General features: G+C 37.4%; 1 protein-coding gene across 1 annotated transcript; it reads right to left on the minus strand.

The window, feature by feature from the left end:
* Positions 1-1,671: 1,671 nt before the first annotated feature.
* SIRT5 (sirtuin 5) lies at positions 1,672-17,981 on the minus strand. The gene is made up of 9 exons (XM_088130634.1): positions 17,714-17,981; positions 15,441-15,572; positions 13,572-13,705; positions 9,800-10,025; positions 8,756-8,843; positions 7,495-7,548; positions 5,924-6,041; positions 3,923-4,038; positions 1,672-3,521 (listed from the first exon to the last, which is right to left on the minus strand). Exons 2-9 carry the CDS (start codon positions 15,553-15,555, stop codon positions 3,467-3,469), a joined length of 906 nt encoding a protein of 301 aa, XP_087986760.1. The 5' UTR covers positions 15,556-15,572; positions 17,714-17,981; the 3' UTR covers positions 1,672-3,466.
* Between the last annotated feature and the right edge of the window lie 929 nt (positions 17,982-18,910).

The following is an 18,910-nucleotide window of genomic DNA, read 5'->3' on the forward strand; positions in this document are numbered from 1 at the left end:
ATTAATGACTTGGATGAAAAGCAGAGAGAGTATTTACCAGATTTGCAGATGACACAATATTAAAATGAATAGCTAATGTTTTGTGGACATAAAATTCAACATGATCTTAGTTAAATGGGCTGAAGATAACAGTGATATTTCACAGAGACAAGCACAAAGTCCTTCACTTAGGAAACAGATATCAAATGCACAAATGTAAGACAGAAGTATTTTGATAATTGTACTTGTGAAAAAACTGCCAACTGAATATGAAAAAGTAATGTAGTTTACTGGAGAAATGCCACATGCATCAGGGAAAGAATTATTTCCAAATCACAGGAACTAAATGTTCTAATCTGCTTTGGCTAGACTCCATTGCAAGTACTGTGCCAATTCTGAGTACTGGGATTCAGAGAAATTGGAACAGGCTTAGAAAAGGGCAACAAGGATTGTTAGTGGCCTAGAAGCTAAGTCCAATGAAGAAAGCTGGAAGGAGCTAAGTTTAGCCTTGAGAAAAATGACTGAGAATGGGATCTGGTATCACCTTTCAAATTTGTTGTTGTTTAGTCGTTAAGTCGTGTCCGACTCTTCGTGACCCCATGAACCATATTGCACCAGGCCTTCCTGTCCTTCACTGCCTCCCTGAGTTTGCTCAGTTTCATGCTCATTGCTTCAGTGATGCTATCTAACCATCTCATTCTCTGCCGTCCTCTTCTCCTTTTGCCTTCAATCTTTCCCAGCATCAGGGTCTTCTCCAAAGAGATCTCTCTTCGCATTAGGTGGCCAAAATATCTGAGCTTGAGCTTCATTATCGATCCTTCCAATGAGCAATCAGGGTTGATTTCCTTTAAGATTGACTGGTTTGACCTCCTAGCAGTCCAGGGGACTCTTAAGAGTCTTCTCCAGCACCACAGTTCAAAGGCATCAATTCTTCGGTGCTCAGCCTTTTTTATGGTCCAGCTCTCACAGCCATACATTACTACTGGAAAAACCATAGCTTTGACTATGCGGATCTACCTGAAAGGATGCCATATGGAAGATAAAGACCTGCTCTCTCATTCCAGACTGCAGGACACAGAATAATGGATTGAAGTAACAGGAAAGCAGATTTTAATTTAATGTTGGGGGGGGGGGAGAACCTTAACAGTAAGTTTCACACCCCAGTGAGGGCCATTAATATTGTCAAGGCCATATGCGTTTCTTTTATACTAAAGGAAGTTCATACTCACTGCCATGAAACCTTTTAAAGACAGATCCATCTCCCAAATGTTACACGGCTTTCATTATATGATAATTATTACTGTATATAATCCCTTAAATATTATCCAATCTAGATATCTAAGAGCCCTGTTGTAGGTATCTTGCTACATTTCAAATGTAGCAATCCACCTAAAAACTGAGATGATTCTGCTGGTGCCAAGAATCTGCATGTGCTGGCTCTACTTCTGACTTTTCTTCACTTTTCCAGCAATTCTCTAACCATGACCCTTACTGATAATTTTTCCTCTTTCCAAATAATTAGAATCCAGAATTATCTATGCCAGGGTTCCTTCTCATACCAAGCTCTGCTAGCCATGGGGCTATTAAGAGCTAGAACCACAGTTCAGCAGCAGGTCTTCAGTTAAGTCTGTCCAGGGCGATCTAGGTAACGAATAGTGAGTGGCAGGACATAAATAGAAAAGCCTTCACACCAGCAGATTACACATTTATTTGATAGTACCTGTTCCAACACACTGTGGTGCTCCCCTTTGGCCCACTTTACGGTCTTGTCCTCCATGATACTCATATAACAATACTTCTTTTGCAGAGTGAACTTGCCCTTATTTGGAGGAACTTGAAACTACAAGTTCCTTCACTGTTATTTCTACATAATTTTCACCCTACCCTCATAATGCTATTTGCTAACAGAAGTTCCACTTGTTCTGAGCATGATTTTATTAGATTATCAGACCAGAACCTAAGCATCTCCAAGAGTCACAGTATTTTTTACAGCTACCATTGCTTTACATAGGAAAATACTGCCTTACTTTTAGGATTTTACAACTATGAAAAATTATTTATGCTTTTTATGACTTTTTGTCACACGTGACTGGTCACTGACCACAATAAAGTTATAATAAGCTAAAGAGATTGTGGCTGTGATCAGAGGCTAGACAGCGATTTGACTAGAGTGCTTTAATTTGGATTCTTGCACTGAATAGCCAGTTGGACTCAATGGCTTAAATGGCCCCCTCCAACTTTAGGATTTGAGAAATATATTTTCTTTCCAGTTCACACAGCCAAAGTGATGGCTAAAAAGGAGAGGGGAGCAAACTTGGCTAATGGCATCTCTATAAAAATGCATGACATTACAGGCATTCAGAATGGCTATGGTGGAAGAAGCCAGCAGAGCATCCCAAGTGGAGGAAAGGGCAGGGAGCCACCTTGCTGCTTGTTTTCCTGCACTCCAGAGCAGCTTTTCAGGAGGAACTAGGGGCTGCAAAACAAGCATATCCAAAATTACCTCTCTGTTCTTTCCTGAAGCACAAGCAGAACTCTGATAAGTACTGCTTTCCATTTAACCTAACCTACATCTGAATATTAAATTATAAAATGGAGCCTATGAAGCCACGGGGGATCAAAGAACGCTACTTGTGCTCAGAGTGTTTCTATACCAAGTTCATTCCCCTTCAATGTGTTTATCAGTGTTACTGTAACAAGGGGCAGAAGTACATAAAATCAGCCTACTATCCACTACCTGCTAACATGAGATTGGTAATATAGACTCACTTTCTGATCAAGAAAACAGTATTAATCAATTAAAATAGCACTAATTTATTTTAGTGCCTTAGAACAGCAAAGAATTGAAGCCGTAATTAAGCAAGTTCATACATATATTCATTCAACTCTGGAAGTGAAAAGGAAGTAGGCAACTATATGCAAACTGATGCTATTGATCTACTATTTCTCTTACTGCTCTCAATCTTGAACCTATTAGAAAGCACACCATCTGATAACAAAAAGTACTTTTGTTTTACTGATTTCCTGCAAAGTACTGGTATGTAGGCTATATTAAAAGCTAGCTTATTATAATTTTCAGAGTTTTAACCCTGTTTTCAGAAAATAATTTTGTGAAACGTGCAATAATGGTAACATCCTCTTTTGCTTGACACTTACCCAAGATACAGTTTGAAACTTGAGAGTACAAATACCCTTTTCACCATGTTTAAACAGTTTGTATACTTTCAATTCACATAAAAAAAAATTTCCAATAGTGATATAACCACTTTTCATATGTCTTTGTCCATCATTCTTCTTCTCTACTGCTTATTCTTATAATCTGAGAAACATGATTTATTTTGTTCATCTTCAGATTCCATTGTTCAGTTTCAGGCAACATGTTTTCTAAAAGAGAACAGGTTCCTCTTACATTTGCACCATTACCAAAATTAGCATTATAGTTTTTCTCTGTACTTCTCATAAACATTCAAGAGATTATCTCAGGTTCTTAACAAGCAAGGGCTGGAGGTAGTGTAGTACCACAGGGACCTGGGAAATGGAATCTGAAAAAGAAGATTTGGGATTTAAATTGTTTTTCAATAAATCATACATACATATTTTGTTCATTTAAACAATTTATGGAGTTGCCCATCTCATAGCAGTGCCTATTATAAATGCATTTTGGCTGCTATGTCAAAACTTCAATCAAAAGAGAGGTATATGATCCTCATGCCAGTATAATAAGTCTTTAAAAAGAGACTGTTAAAGCCTTTTCTTATTCCTTCACCTTTGATCTTCATTTGTTTTTCCACTGACTTCTATGGTGTTGGTAAGAAGACATAACAAACTACAGATTTGGCTGTAAACTAGAAGATGGCCTTGTCTTTCTAGCAAACATCTATAATCCTTCCAATTCTATTTACATTACTGCAAAAACAGGATCTCAGCATAACAACAAAGTTACCTGAATTTATCTGTTGCTGGAGTGCTTTGCATGTTGAATTCTGCAACTGGCACTCCCCTGGCAGATACCTGAGGAGCAAACATAGCAGCAGGATATACTATAGAAGAAGTTCCAATCTGTGAAAGAGAAACAATAGACAGCTGTATCAAAGTCAGCAACATGATGACTGAACTTAAAAAGCTTTCCCACTAACTTTGCCTGAGTTATTTGCTTTCTCAATCTCTTAACTAGAAGACTTGACCACATCCTATGAGTTCATTCCCACTGTTTTCAATATTAAGGCAGCATTAGGATTAAACAGATGGTAATACTAGCCTTCAACCCCAGATCTATAAGCTGTCTTCATATTCTTAAAAATTATGATTTTTAGTGCTGGTGCAGACATATACTAATAACTGCAATTAATATCAAAAGGGCACAGAGGCATCCACTGGAACAGAGGGAAAGCAAGAGTATATGTAACCAATGAAGACACTTCACTAAGTGTCAGCCTTTCAAGATAGACCAGACTTGAACACCAAAGTTGTGAATACTAAAACTACTTTTATTAGAGGGCTAGTAACAGAATCTTGCAACTCTGAATGTGCCTCCCCCCTCCCTGCCTTTATCCTAAAGAGAACTAGGGAGGGTCAAGTCTGAGACATTTTCTCAAATGCTATTCCTGCTTTGGACCCAGATTTCTCTTATCTGATCACTGCCTTGGCTGCAACTCTTCCTCCTGTTCCTCAAAATTATTCTCACAGCCCATTACAATAAGTTTTAGTAATTAACAAATATCAAATCAGTTTATATAATTATTTATCCCCACTGATAATTTGTGTGTGTGCGCGTGTGTGTCTTTGGGTCATTCTTCACTTCTGGCAACTCCCTGGACAAGTTCACACATTTTTCTAGGCAAGATTTTGGAAGTGGTTTGCCACTGCTTTTTTTCCCTAAGAAAGAGTGACTGTCCCACGGTCACCCAGCTGGCTTTGTGCCTAGGGTGGAACTAGAACTCACACTGTTCTGGTATCTAGCCTGATGCCTTAAATCACTGCACCAAACTGGCCCTCACTGATTATAATAAGAAATTATAATTTTAATGTAATTAATTACAATTAATAATATTTGGCAATACTGACCCATACAATGTTAACCTTGTCCTGCCTCAACTCAGTAATATTTCTTGATGAATGTCACCTTTGCCCAGTTTCTGGGTCAGCTCCTAGCCAACTTTTGCTGATTTTGAAAAAACCCTAAATTGACGCTTTTGAACACTGGTGTTGGAGAAGACTCCTGAGAATACTATGGACAGCCAAGAAAACAAATGGATCATCAAACAAATCAACCAAGAATTCTCACTCGAGGCACAAATAACCAGGCTCCAATTATCCTACTTCGGACATACAACCTAGATATCTGGAGAAGACTCTAATGCTGGGAACGATAGAAGGAAAGAGAAGAAGAGGATAGCCAGCAGCCAGGTGGATGGACTCAGTCACACTGGCGATGGGTGCACTGTTGGAAGACCTAAAAGCCCAGGTTAGAGACAGATCATCATGGAGAAAATCTATTTGTGTGGTTGGTAAGAGTCAACAATGACTTGATGGCACATAATCAAGCCGGGCTGGAGCAGAAAACCCCAGGGCTGGTCACTATGTTAGGAAACTGAAAAAACATTCCAAAAGAAGGCAGTGTATTATTTATATCGTTGTCAATGAAACATGCTACATTTGATATTTGCTGACAGATACCTCTCCTAAAAAAGCATATAATTTTACTTGGTTAGGTGTCTTAACACACTGAGAAACACTGTGATGCAGCAGTTAAAGTGTTGGACTAGGGCCTGGTTGATCCTCAGTCATGGAACGCTTTGAGTACTCTTTTGGCCCAGCCTATCTCACAGGGTTATGGTGGGGAAAAACAGAAGGAGGGAGTACTGTGTACCTTAACCCCTGAATTAAAAGTGGGATATAAATCTAATAAAGTAAGAAAGGCAAATAAATTTTAAAAATTACTCACCACCAAACAAAGATCACACATCTCAAGTTCTTTTTCAACCTTTGTAAGGATATTAGAATCCAAAGTTTCTCCAAACCACACAACATGAGGGCGCAAGAGGCCATTGCACAGTTCACATCTGTCTTCCCCAAAATATGGAGAAATTATATTCATGATTGAAGCAAAGCAGAAAGATTAGTAAAGCAATTTAAAAGCGTTGGTTACTATACTTTAAAATATATTGCACATATATCAATTTCAGTGCAAAAGTATGGCATATTGTTTAAATTCTAAAGAAATCCACTAGGAAAATCTTCACAATTTATACAATATATTTAATCCAAATAAGTTACTCAAAATTTTTCACTAGTCTTGATATTGTTGTTGTGCAAATAAATATTCCAGCCAAGGAAATATATTTTAAGTATATGGATTTTAAAATAGGGGAACTAAATACATATAATGCTTTCTTCTGCTAAAAATCACTGGGCCTAAAAATACTCAACTTAGATGATTCATGTAACAAAAGGCTAAACTTTTATAATATTAATCTAACCTCACTGTTTTGTTTTATTCCATTGTGGTTTTAATTACATTTTATTTGATAAGATTCTAATCCCAAAACCTCTTAGAATGAGCAAAACAAAAATAATAGCTGAATTATAATCAACTGCATTTCAAATTAAGTGTCACTGAATTAAATATAAATATACTTAGAAATGCAGCATATAATACAGATGTTAGTAGCCCAGTGGGTACCCACTAATGCTGGAAGCCATCCATTGGCAAACCAAGAGGAAGATTTGGGGTAATTCTCCTTCTCCCTGGAGGCCTAAGGTTGGGGCTCATTTCCAAGCCAATTTGGAGAAGTAGGGAGGGGGAGGAAAGAGAAAAATCCTGGAAAAGAGATCCTTATCACTAATTTTATCATGAGTATGACACTAACTGGATATTACCAACATACAGAGCATTTTAATTTCAATAGCATATTACTCCTACACATACACATATATAAGAATCAGTATTTTTCACATTATTGCTGAAGGCACATGGACAGGCATTTTAAAACATAAAATGTATATTTCTAATTGGTTAAAAATATGTTTTATACCAGTCAGTCTTAATCTACTGAAGTTTAGGTATTATGCTATTTTTATTCTAATAAATACCAGTTTCTTGAGTATACTGATCAGAAATCATCTTTTGGATGAAGATCATTTTTTTAAAAAAATGCTGGTTTCATCTGCATTTCATCAGCAGAAAGTGTAAAAGTATTAGAAACACAGGTTCCATTCACATTTTCAGAGAATCCTGTCGATGAAAATGCTTTCTTATTCTGTGAACAAGCGTTTGCTGTGTGTATTCTTTCATGCCCTCCAACAAATGCTCTTACAGGGCAGAGGCAGGATGTATAATTCTGTTCCCTCTCTGAACTTTAATGAATATGAAAAGCTGCAAAGTTGCAATCATTCAACCGCAACATAGAGCTCTTTGTAACTCAAACAGATCTTGTTGGTGACAAATCAGCCCTCAACACAATATCATGGATATACACACACACTACTTGTATGCCACATGAGATCAAAACTTACCGAGGGAGATTTCCCACAGGAATAGCAGCTTCTTCAGTATCAGGATCTGGAGCACTAGAATTGTTAATAACAACAATAAATATTCTAAGCAAATATTTAAGTTAAAATTAGTGTCATATCCTTCCTAGTACTAGAAAACCCCTAGTTTTAGTCTTATTTTAGTGAGATAATCAACAACATGCAGATTATTTCTCTTGAAAACTAGTTTGAAGAAAGCAATAATAATGATTTTAAGAAATAGGCTAAATTGTCATTACCAAGGAAAAGTTTTACTCTAATGGGAAATGAATATAGTATTTTGTAAATTTCCATGTAATAAAGCTTGTCTTTTTCTTTCTTTTTTCCTACTTTAAAACATCACATTTTTAAAGAGATCATTTTCTTGAACTTTTAAACATTTATAGATTCTTAGGGAGTGATTCAGCAAAATATCAATCTTTGCACAGTCCTCATAATTGCTCTCCTGCATAAATGCTCAGGTAGAAGGTTATATCCCTCAACTGCTCTTGGAACAGTGCAGCAAAATTACGAAAAAAAACCTGCTATCATTCTAACACACACCAGAAATGTTCTGACTGAGCAACGGTACAATTTTACATACAGGTGTTGTTTTTTTAAGCTATTCTGTGTTTTGTTTTGGAATTAAAATTATTGATAGAAAGAAATGGTAAAAGACTCTCCTGGACAACTTCCCAAATTTCTTATATAATGGACAGTAGTAAAAATTAAGTAGTAAAATCTGAAAAGAAATTAAATGGTGTAAAAAACATTTTAATATTTATTTCTCAACTCTATAGCTGAGATCCAAACTGATGTGGGGACCACTCTACACAGGCATTTGTTTTTCCCCTACATGTGAGCAGAAGAGCTTTCCATTTGCAAATGTGAAGTAGGGACAGGACAGCAGCTTACACACTCCATATTCATAAAGCTTTTCTTAAGGAAAAAATCCCTATTTACTTACTTTTTCAGTTAATTTTATCTCAGAATATAAACCCTATCAAGGAAGCTTACAAGAAACATAGAATCATTACAATAATTCTTTTAAAAAGCAACTGAAGCTTTCATTCCTTAGGGATTTTTCTGAGAGCAGTTGCTGGTAAAGGCCCTGTCAGAGAAGAGGCGAGAAGGGGCAACAAGACACAAGTTCAACTACTGCAAATTTCTGAGTTATTGTTTTATCTGCCTTCCTAATGGTACTCTGCATTTCTATTATTCTTCACTAATAAAAGCTGCAGCTATCATGGCACAGATCAATTACCCTTTTCCAGCTAAAGCAGGACAAATTGGATTGTTGTAATTCGCCACCACATTTCTACAACTGGTGCACCGGGTTTTGAATAAGCTACCTGTGAAGTTAAGTAATAATATCAGATTACAATATTAATTTTTAAACTTTTACTTCTGGTAAAATTATAAGAACATGATACAGCCTATAAAAAATGAGAAGTAACAATATAGCTTTGAACAACATACTAGAAATGACTTGTAAGTAAATCAACACAGCTAACTAAAAAGATATAAAATCAAAGTTAATTGGGATGTTTTGAAAAATTTAGAGCAATGGAATGAAAGATTTAACACATACTAATTATACAATTAATGCTACAAAAGGAATGGTAAATAGCCAATTGTTTTTTGGTTTACATTTCCAGTCATTAAAAAAGCTTGCCTTACAGAAATTTTAATTTCCTACAAACTTGTAATTTTTTCATGCATATTTCTAAGGCTATAATATTGCCCATTTCCCCTTCTTGCTGAAATGACTCCCAAGCCTTCAAGAACTGCTGGAGGTAGGGGAAGAATGATAAGGCTTCAGTGAAAAAAAAAAGCATCCCCAACTGTTGTATATGAAAATGTGTACATAAGCATCTGAATCCTGATTTGTTTATGTATGTAATTCTTACTCTCTATTTGCAGATGTTAATTTATAATCTACATTTTAAGGCCAGCTTATATATTACAGAAAAAAAATGTTTTTTTTAACTCAATGGAGCCATAAAATTCCCTATTTATCTGAGCAGTGGTTCTGGGAAAAGGAGTAATATTCCTAGTCTTCCATATTATTTCCCTAATCAAAATCCCTTCTTGTTATTTTAGTTCACAAGCCAAAATACAGGAAAAAGTTTCCTCTCAATCTTTAAAATACAAGCATAAAAGCTATTTTTGTACTCTCTTTAGGGAAATTTGAGACAGAACAGAGAAAGAAAGTACCCAGTCATAGCAAACACAAGATCTTTACTGGTGTTATAACTATTTATTTATATAAAATATGGTTAAATGGGCCATTCCTGTGAATTCTTACCATGAATTTCTAAAACATGCTTTGTTCCTGCTCTTTTGTGGAGCTCATCAATGTTCTGTGTGATGACCGCAACACTCCTGCCTTGCTTGCTTATCTTAGCCTCACACTCTGCTATAGCAAAGTGTGCTGCGTTTGGATGTTTGGTCATCATAAGTTCTCTACGGTAATGATAGAATTCCCATACTCTAGAGGGATTCCTTGCAAAAGCCTCCGGAGTAGCCAGTTCCTGTGAAAGGAAAAAAAACATTGCTTGTTTTGCTAAAAGAAAAAATATCCATAGCTGACTATGAAGACTATCTTCATTGATATGAAGTTGCAATGGCATAAAAACAGCTTGCATTTATACAGTATATTTCGGTGTTCAAAATGCTTTATGAATATCATGAGAAAAGGTTAGTGTAACTTCAGTCTGTTTAAAATCACATATTATATCAAAGCAGGTTTTAATAAAAATATAAAATACAGCTTTACAGTATCATTTAAAATAGAGAATCGTGAAGCCTATTGATAACGAATGTTACAAAATGTAGAATTAGATCAAAGAATCTCTGTTACAATAACTTCCATTTCAGCTTCTCAAAATCTACTCAAGGTTTTCAATTTTTGTGATATTTATCTTATTAATTACATTTAGTAAAGTAAATTAAGTACTAAAGTAATCAACAGTCCTGTAAAAGAGAACCACACCTTGAAGTCTTGCTATGCTGCCTCATCATGATGAGGGAATATTCCTGGGGGGATGAATGAAGAATAATGAAGAAGTGTACATCAAGAGCATATACTCCCAGCAGGGTTCCCCAAGGCATGAAGTGACCTTCCCAACTGCCCAACTAAAGCAAGCAGGCACCTAGTTCAGGCAGCAGTGATATAGGAAGAAGCAGGTAATCACTTTAGTGACAACAGTCATCATTTCATACTGTGCAGATGAAGGCAATGATAAACCATTCCTATATTTTCCTATATAGGATATTACCTTGTCTTAGATAGACAAGATAAAGCAGTTGGCATATAGTGCTGGATGATGGATCCCTCAGATCACACAGCACTCAATATACTATTAAGGAAGAGCTCAGAGTTCTAATGGTGTTTATGACATAACTAGATTAAAGCCTTCAAATGTCTAGTTCCTATTGTTGCCACACAGGAAAAGAAAATCTAAAGCTGCAAAGACAGTATTACAGAAGGAACATGGAACATAAAAAGCATGAACATGAGAAACCCAACACAGTGAAAGATGAAATGAATTGACTACAAATTGGTATCTTAGGACTCAGGGAATTGAAATGGATTGGAATTGGACATTTTCAGTGAGAAGATCACACTGTTTACTATTCAGAGCATAAAAAGCAAAGATGGAACATCTTTATAGTCAGAAAGGACAGAGCAAAGACGGTACTTGGGTACAATGCAGTCAGTGACTGAATAATATTAACTAGACTTCGCAGACAATCCTTTAATATGGCAGTTATCTGAGTTTATGCTCCAACCACTGATGCAGAAGAAGAGAAGGGTGATGAGTTTTATGGTCAAGTTCCATCTGAAACCAACAGAACATGCAAACAAGATGTGCTGCTTGTGGTTGGAGACTGGAATGCCAAAGTTGTGCTTCACTGATTACAAAAAGGCCTTTAATTGTGTTGACAATGGCAAACTGTAGAATGTCTTTAGGAAAATGGGAATCTCAGAACATCTCATTATCCTTATGAGAAACCTATAAACAGGACAGGAAGACGCAGTCTGGATGGAACATGGAAAAACAGACTGGCTCCAAGTTGGCAAAGGAGTGAGACAAGGCTGTATACTCACTCCTTATTTCTTCAACCTATGTACATAATAAGTACTGAAGAAGGCTGGATTGGAAGAACATGAGCATAGTTTCTTTCTGGAGGAAGAAACATCAATAATCTGTGTTATACTGATGATACTACTCTGAAAGCTGAAAAAGCAAATAACTGGAAGCTCTAGTAATGAAAGTCAAGGAGCAGAGTGGAAAATGAGACTAAATATAAAGAAGAACAACTAACGGCAACTGGTACAGCAAACAACCTTAGAACTTAAAACAAATACATTGAAGTAGTAGATAGTTTCTGCCTTTTAGGATCGACTATCAACTATCATAAAGCAACCAGCAGTTAAGAAATACACCACAAACTAGCAATGAAGGTCTTGGAAACAATATTCAGATCCTATCACATGCAGGCTTCCATCTGACACTCTATGGAAGCACTGGACTCTGAAGAAGCAGGATAGAAAGATTATTTACATTTGAATGTAAAAACTCCTGATTATACCATGATCTGTCAAGAACACAAACAAATGAATCACAGAACAAAACAATCCAGATTTATCACTCAAGGCACAAGTAACCCAGATCAAATTATCATATTTTGGACTCATTATGTGAAGACCTAGCTCTCTTCAGAAATCTACAATGCTGGGAAAGGCAGAAGGAAAGAGAAGAGGACAATTAGCAGTAAATTGGATGGACTAGATTATAGCAGTGATAGGTGCACTGTTTGAATAACTCAAGGGTCTGGTTGGGGGCAGATCATGCATAGGCAGAAGGTCTGTCTATGTGGTCAGTAAGGGTCAACACTGACTTGATCACACATAATCAAAAGATAGAATTAACTTCACTAACTTCTGCAGAGAAAACTGAAAATGGAAAGACTGGTTCAGTGAATACAGTGAAATTGTAGCTATGGTGAAATTTGAAACAGCTTTAACAGTATTATTTTCAGTCATCAATTTCATCAACTATTGCTTAAAATGTTTTTTTTTCCATTGGAAACAACAAATACATTCAGCAAAATTTAATCTGCAAAGACAGCTACACAAATAAGACAATCTCAGTTACACTAAAATTGCCTATCCTTCTTGAATGGCATGGAAAGTCTTAAAGAAATTACTAATCTTGGAAAAAAAGCTAAAAAGTCTTATTACTTGTGATTCAAAAAGAAAAATGGATGTATTAAAGCACTATAACCCAACAAATGATGCTGTTAATTCAGTGAAATCTCAGTGTACCAAACCTCAATGCAACAAGCTTCACTTAGAACAGACCAATTTTCAGCAGCAGTGTTGTTTGCAAATGACATATATTGATGGAAACAACATTTGTGTCATTATCATTCCTTAATACACTATGTAATTTGCATCATTTGCATAATGAGGAATATTGATGGAAATGACATCATTGAGAGTTGTACAGCATGCAAGTTTAATAAATTCAATTATGATTATGCATATTATATATATTACCACAGGTGAGTATCTTTCATAACTAATGGACACGCTTTTCTCCCAATTAATCCATTAAAATAAGATTGTCTTGTATGTTAATAAAAGTTTACAATTCTAGCAGAATGTAATTATAGACTTTCACATTTACTACTCATAAACATTCTGAAATACACTGAGACAATTTTGAAAATAATTTTAGTTTGATACTATTGTGTTTCACCTAGTAGTATACTGAGTAATATGATTAGCTAACTAGCTTACATATCAAGATTTTTGATTAGCTAACTAGCTTACATATCAAGATCCATAGGTCTACTATGGATAGAGTTACATGTCATTCTAAGCCAAGGGCTTGGTTTTAACTTAGCATGCTGGGTGAGCCAGGCCACTAGTGTGTTTTGTTCTACAAATTGTGCTCAAAACACCTATTTAGCATGATATGTCACACTGGGTAATTAGATTCTTAAAAAGTACTAAGGCTATTAAGTAACAATATTTAGAATCCTGAAAATATACCAATAGTACACACTTGTGCAGGCCATTTCCTCCAATAGCCTCCTGCACCTCGGAAAGTTGGAACACCGCTCTCTGCACTGATTCCAGCCCCTGTAATAATAGCTATATGTTTTGCTTTAGCAAATATTTCTCGAAATTCAGCCATATCTTTAAAAAAAATGAGAAAAATGCAATTATTACATTTTTGAAACACATTCTCAATACACAGACAGTTTTGATTAGGGTATAGAAAATTTATAGTGAAATTATTTCTCAACTATGCAAATTCCTGTAGTGAGTGGTCCTAAATGTCAGTCTAATCAGCTCTGTCTGAATGCTAGATATGGATCTTAAACATTTCTGGGGACCAGGACAGGCAAATATGTCCCAAAGATAAATTAAGCTTGCATATTGGTCTTTTATGTATTTAAACTAGAGCTAAAGAAAAGAATAGATGGTTAGGGTTATATAGCTTAAATTAGACCTATATAAAATCTATTTGGCATGGTAAGATCTCAGTTTCTAAGGAATCTTGTGCAGCTTGGCTATTAAGCCCTAAGAATTAAAAACAGACTTCCCAAAAATTTATACTGCTTTTCCTTGTTTTTACTGTCATTACTTAAATAGGTCAAAGAAAAACAATAACCTATTTTTATGGTGATCTAGCATATCTAATCAATTTATTTAAAAAATGGCTTTTCTAATGTGAATTGCTATTTATTTGTCAAATTTAGAAGGATGCAAAACTCTATAAAACCACTGGATTGCATACAATGTTAAAAACAAGAACCAATATAATAAGAAAAAGAATGAAGCACATTCAAAAGAAAAAACATTCAGATTAACATATAAAAGCATATAAGGGCTTGCCACCCACACTAATTCAAGCTCTAGGAGAAAAGCCAGGTTTTGGGAAACTTTTAAAATATGGTGAGAGTAGAGATCTCTTTGGGGAGGGGTGTTGTTCCAGAAGGAAGGCACTGCAACAGAAAAGGGCCACTTCCTGGGTTGTTTGACTGGTAGGATCCAGAGCATACCCATTCTGTCTCATCATACTATTGTGATTAACTCCCTTTACAATTGACTTTATTATTGATTATGGGCCCAATCCAGGACAGTTAAATACCAGTAGTTTCTACTGATTTAACCAATGTCCTGTGTTGGATAGTGCCCAGAAATCTGGAAAAAGCAACTCTACGGACACTGCACATATATAGAAAATTGTATGTTCTAAAAACACAAAGACAAGTTTTAGATAAGCAGTGGGGATAATTATATTTTATTGCAAACCTTTCTAAGTCAAGCAAAATGTGCAACTAGCTTTAAAAGTAGGTTGAAATAAGGAGATTTCATATGGAGACTTCTTTATACTATAAAATCTGTTCCCCAAATTCAGATTTTATATTATATATAAAATACATCTCACTTTTGGATCTGAAGGGGAGGAGTAGACAAAATTGTAAAGGTGAATCTCCTGATTGCTATTTCTTCTCTATATATAGCAATTTTAAATCATTTTATTTTTAAACCCAAGGGGTTTTTTGGGGGGTGGGGGTGGACAGAGAAATGATGAGGAAGATATGGTGGTGCAGGAGAAACAATCACCTCCTCTCTTATTCAGTCCCCTCACAAACAATTTCTTTGCTCTCTTCATTCAGGCTCATACATTGGCCAAATAATATCAGTTTTACTCTTAAACAGTACCTTATAATGTACCCAGAAAGAGCTACATTTTAAAACATTCCATTAATAAAGGGAAATAAATTAACAAATCTCATTATCTGTACAATCTCCATCAACACTTCTCAATGCCAACATGCTGTATTTTTACATGTCATAATTCATGTGTTACACAAGAAGTGATATTTTTATCTTCTGAGTATATTAAAGAATCCCATCTTACTTGAACTAGGTCGTGCCATTTCAAAGTATAACTTTTCTTTCTTGGCAGGAGCAAGTTTAAGTCCGCAATATACTTGAGAAACCAACTTCCTCGTGGTAAGGTGGAAAAGCTTCATTAGGATCCTGTATAGTGCTAAATGAGGTTGAAAATAGTTAAGTGCAGAAGTGTGATATATCTACCTGACAAAATAAAACAGCAATTTCTATGTAGCTTGAAAGGCAAATTAGGATATTTACCTGCATTTATTCTGGATATATCTCATTGTGATTAGCATAGCAAATACATATATATGACCTAATAAATCGGTCATATCCTGAATTGCATAACAAGCAGAAGAGCAGCACTCTTTTCCATTCTAGTGCTAAAAATATTCAGAGCCCAATGAAATGTACTATAATACACTGCTTCTCATGTTGGCTCTTGTGTGATAGAATTTTCCACAGTGATTACTCTTGCAGACCTCTTTTCTCATTTTGCCAACTCCCCTCAAGCTAATACAAGTTGTTGAAGCCTTTCAGGGCTTATTCACCAGACTGCTACAAGTAAAGAGAATTCCTGAAACTGGAAGCTGTGAAAAAGTTTATGTACATATCAAAATGCATGTTTTTTCTCACAGAAGCGAAAGAAGTCTAATTTTACTCATTGAAGGACCAGTCCAATGCAATTTGTAGTACTGATTTTTAAATTCTACCTTTGTATTCTAGCTAGGTTTAATTTTTTATAAAATCTTTTATTTTATATGATGCTGATATCTACCTCAATATGCAGTCTACCTACTCAGCTAAGATTATTCACATTCCCTGCCTTATCAGTGTACTGTTGTTAGTTGAGTTCATGTTTTGCAGCCATATTTCTCATATTCCTCCCTGATTTTGACATACAAATCTTCTCAACATTTTTCCTACTCCAGAATCGCTCAGATGCTGTATTCTAGAAAACCTAATCTACTGCATTAGATTTTATTAAACCAATGCCTAGTACAGTCACATTTGAGTCAGGATTGCCTCCTGGTGATTTACATGGACACATCTTTAATGTTTTCTTAGCATGATTTGGAGATGGTTTAAAAACCATTAGCTGATCTAGTCAAATTGCTTTGAAAAGCTAAAGACTCTCACCTTGGCTCCTGGGACTTTGCTGTCATGATAAATGACTCAAAGCAAATTGTGCAAATTACACAGATCCTGAAGTCAGATGATGCCAGAATTGCATGAAGACTTACCAGATGCCAACCAATGTATCAGTTATGAAAGTATTCACGCATTCACTTTTAGTTGTGAAAACTCACCAGGAATGCTGATGTCCCTTTTCACAACACATTACTAGGTAGAGAGCCCATTCCCAAAGTAGTAGTGTTACATCCCAAGGAGTTGTTTTGAGTATGGGGGGGAGGGGGAGAAGCAGGGCACAACCCAGTGGAACACAATACCGCCATCACAGTTAAAACTAAAGTTGAGCCTGCTGAAAGGCAGAAAATAAATGGAATAATAAAGCTTAAAAAGAAAAAAGAGTATACGGAGAGGTATAATAATGTGCTGAAACTGTACACTGGAGCCCTGGCTTCAGTTCTTCCACTTTCCTATACTGTTTTAATCAAACCAATTTGCCCCACCCTCAGTTTCCTAGTCAATAAAGCAGGATGGAGGAGGTAGGGACAGCAAGGGATGTCCCATGAAGCCTAGAAAACACTTCACGCCTTTAAAAAACTACGTTAAGTGACCATTTAAATTCAGCAGACCTGTATCTGAAGACCTGTCATTTTCTGGAGTTCTGCCTACTGTATACAATTAATTCAGGAAAACAGAAGAAGGAAAACACCAGGACTTTTGTTAGCACAAATGTATATTCGCCACCTTGAATTGACATACAGTACATACATACATACATAAAGGCAGGATAAGAATATTTTATTACTATTCCTGTCACAAGGAGGAAGAAACAGGCCTAAACAAAATAGGGCCCGCCCTCCTCTCCCCAACATAGGTCACCCAGGGTTTATGAGCTCGACAAAGGCGAGGGGCTGGAATTGGTTTCCCCTCCGTTAAGGAAGCAGCCGAAAAGCCGTTAATAAAAGTGCCCTCCCCAGCCCACCCCACCCCACCCCACGCCGCCGCTGGTTGTCGAGTCTCCCTCCTCCGAAAGCGGAGAGGAACGAAGCAAAGGAGTCGACTGGGGGAACCCGCGGAGTCCTCGACTCCGCCCAGCGCTCCTGGCTCTCAAGACTGCGGGCCCCGTCCCCCAACTGCACCCAGCCAGGCGACCGCGGTACTCACCCCCAGCCCCGCCGCACGTTTCCCCAGGCCCTTACAGGCAGCGCGACCGCAGCCCGCGAAGAAGACGCGGGCGGGCCCAGCCGCTGGAGCGGCCCTCTGACACGCGCACAGGGAGGCCCTGCGTGAAGGGCGGCACGTCCCCCGCGCACTCGCCGTCCCCAAATTGCCCGTTCTGAGGTTGCTATGGTAGCTGGGGGAGGAAGGGGGAGAGAGCTCGGCCGGCCCCGCCCCAAGAGCCGACACCCCCTTCGTCTGCGTCGCTCCCGCTCCCTGCTGGCAGCGTGGCCCGCGAGGCGGTGTTTGGCTGTCACGCCTTTATGGGATCCCTGTACGAATTCTGGGAGTTGAAGTCCACACATTTAAAGTTGCCGAGTTTGAGAAACATTGGTCCAGGTGGTGGAAGGATTGCTGAACGATGGTTGTGGCAGGTTTATACAGAAGTCAGTCGGCAGGGTTTGCTCCGAAGTACCCAGAGAAAGACTCCAATCCTAGAAGTCTTACAATTCGATTTTCTTCCAAATCATGACTATAAATAACCGAGCCTATTTGAGATTAGCAGCACTTTGGCTGTTGTTGTTGTTGTTCAGTTGTTAAGTCGTGTCCGACTCTTCGTGACCCCATGAACCGTATTGCGCCAGGCCTTCCTGTCCTTCACTGCCTCCCTGCGTTTGCTCAGTTTCATGCTCATTGCTTCAGTGATGCTATCTAACCATCTCATCCTCTGCCGTCCTCTTCTCCTTTTGCCTTCAATCTTTCCCAGCATCAGGGTCTTTTCCAAAGAGTCCTCTCTTCGCATTAGGTGACCAAAGTATCTGAGCTTGAGCTTCATTATCAATCCTTCCAATGAGCAATCAGGGTTGATTTCCTTTAAGATCGACTGGTTTGACCTCCTAGCAGTCCAGGGGACTCTTAAGAGTCTTCTCCAGCACCACAGTTCAAAGGCATCAATTCTTCGGCGCTCAGCCTTCTTTATGGTCCAGCTCTCACAGCCATACATTACTACTGGAAAAACCATAGCTTTGACTATGAGGATCTTTGTCGGCAAGGTGACGTCTCTGCTTTTTAATATGCTATCTAGGCTTGCCGTAGCTTTCCTCCCAAGGAGCAAGCGTCTTTTAATTTCATGGCTGCAGTCTCCGTCTGCGGTGATCTTGGAGCCCAAATAAATGAAGTCTGTTACTGCTTCCATTTCTACCC

This window comes from Python bivittatus, unplaced genomic scaffold (assembly GCF_059951505.1).
Source record: "Python bivittatus isolate LINGU-HERP-01145 unplaced genomic scaffold, Pbiv_v1 ctg000840_np1212, whole genome shotgun sequence".
In the NCBI taxonomy this organism is placed as follows: Eukaryota; Metazoa; Chordata; class Lepidosauria; order Squamata; family Pythonidae; genus Python; species Python bivittatus.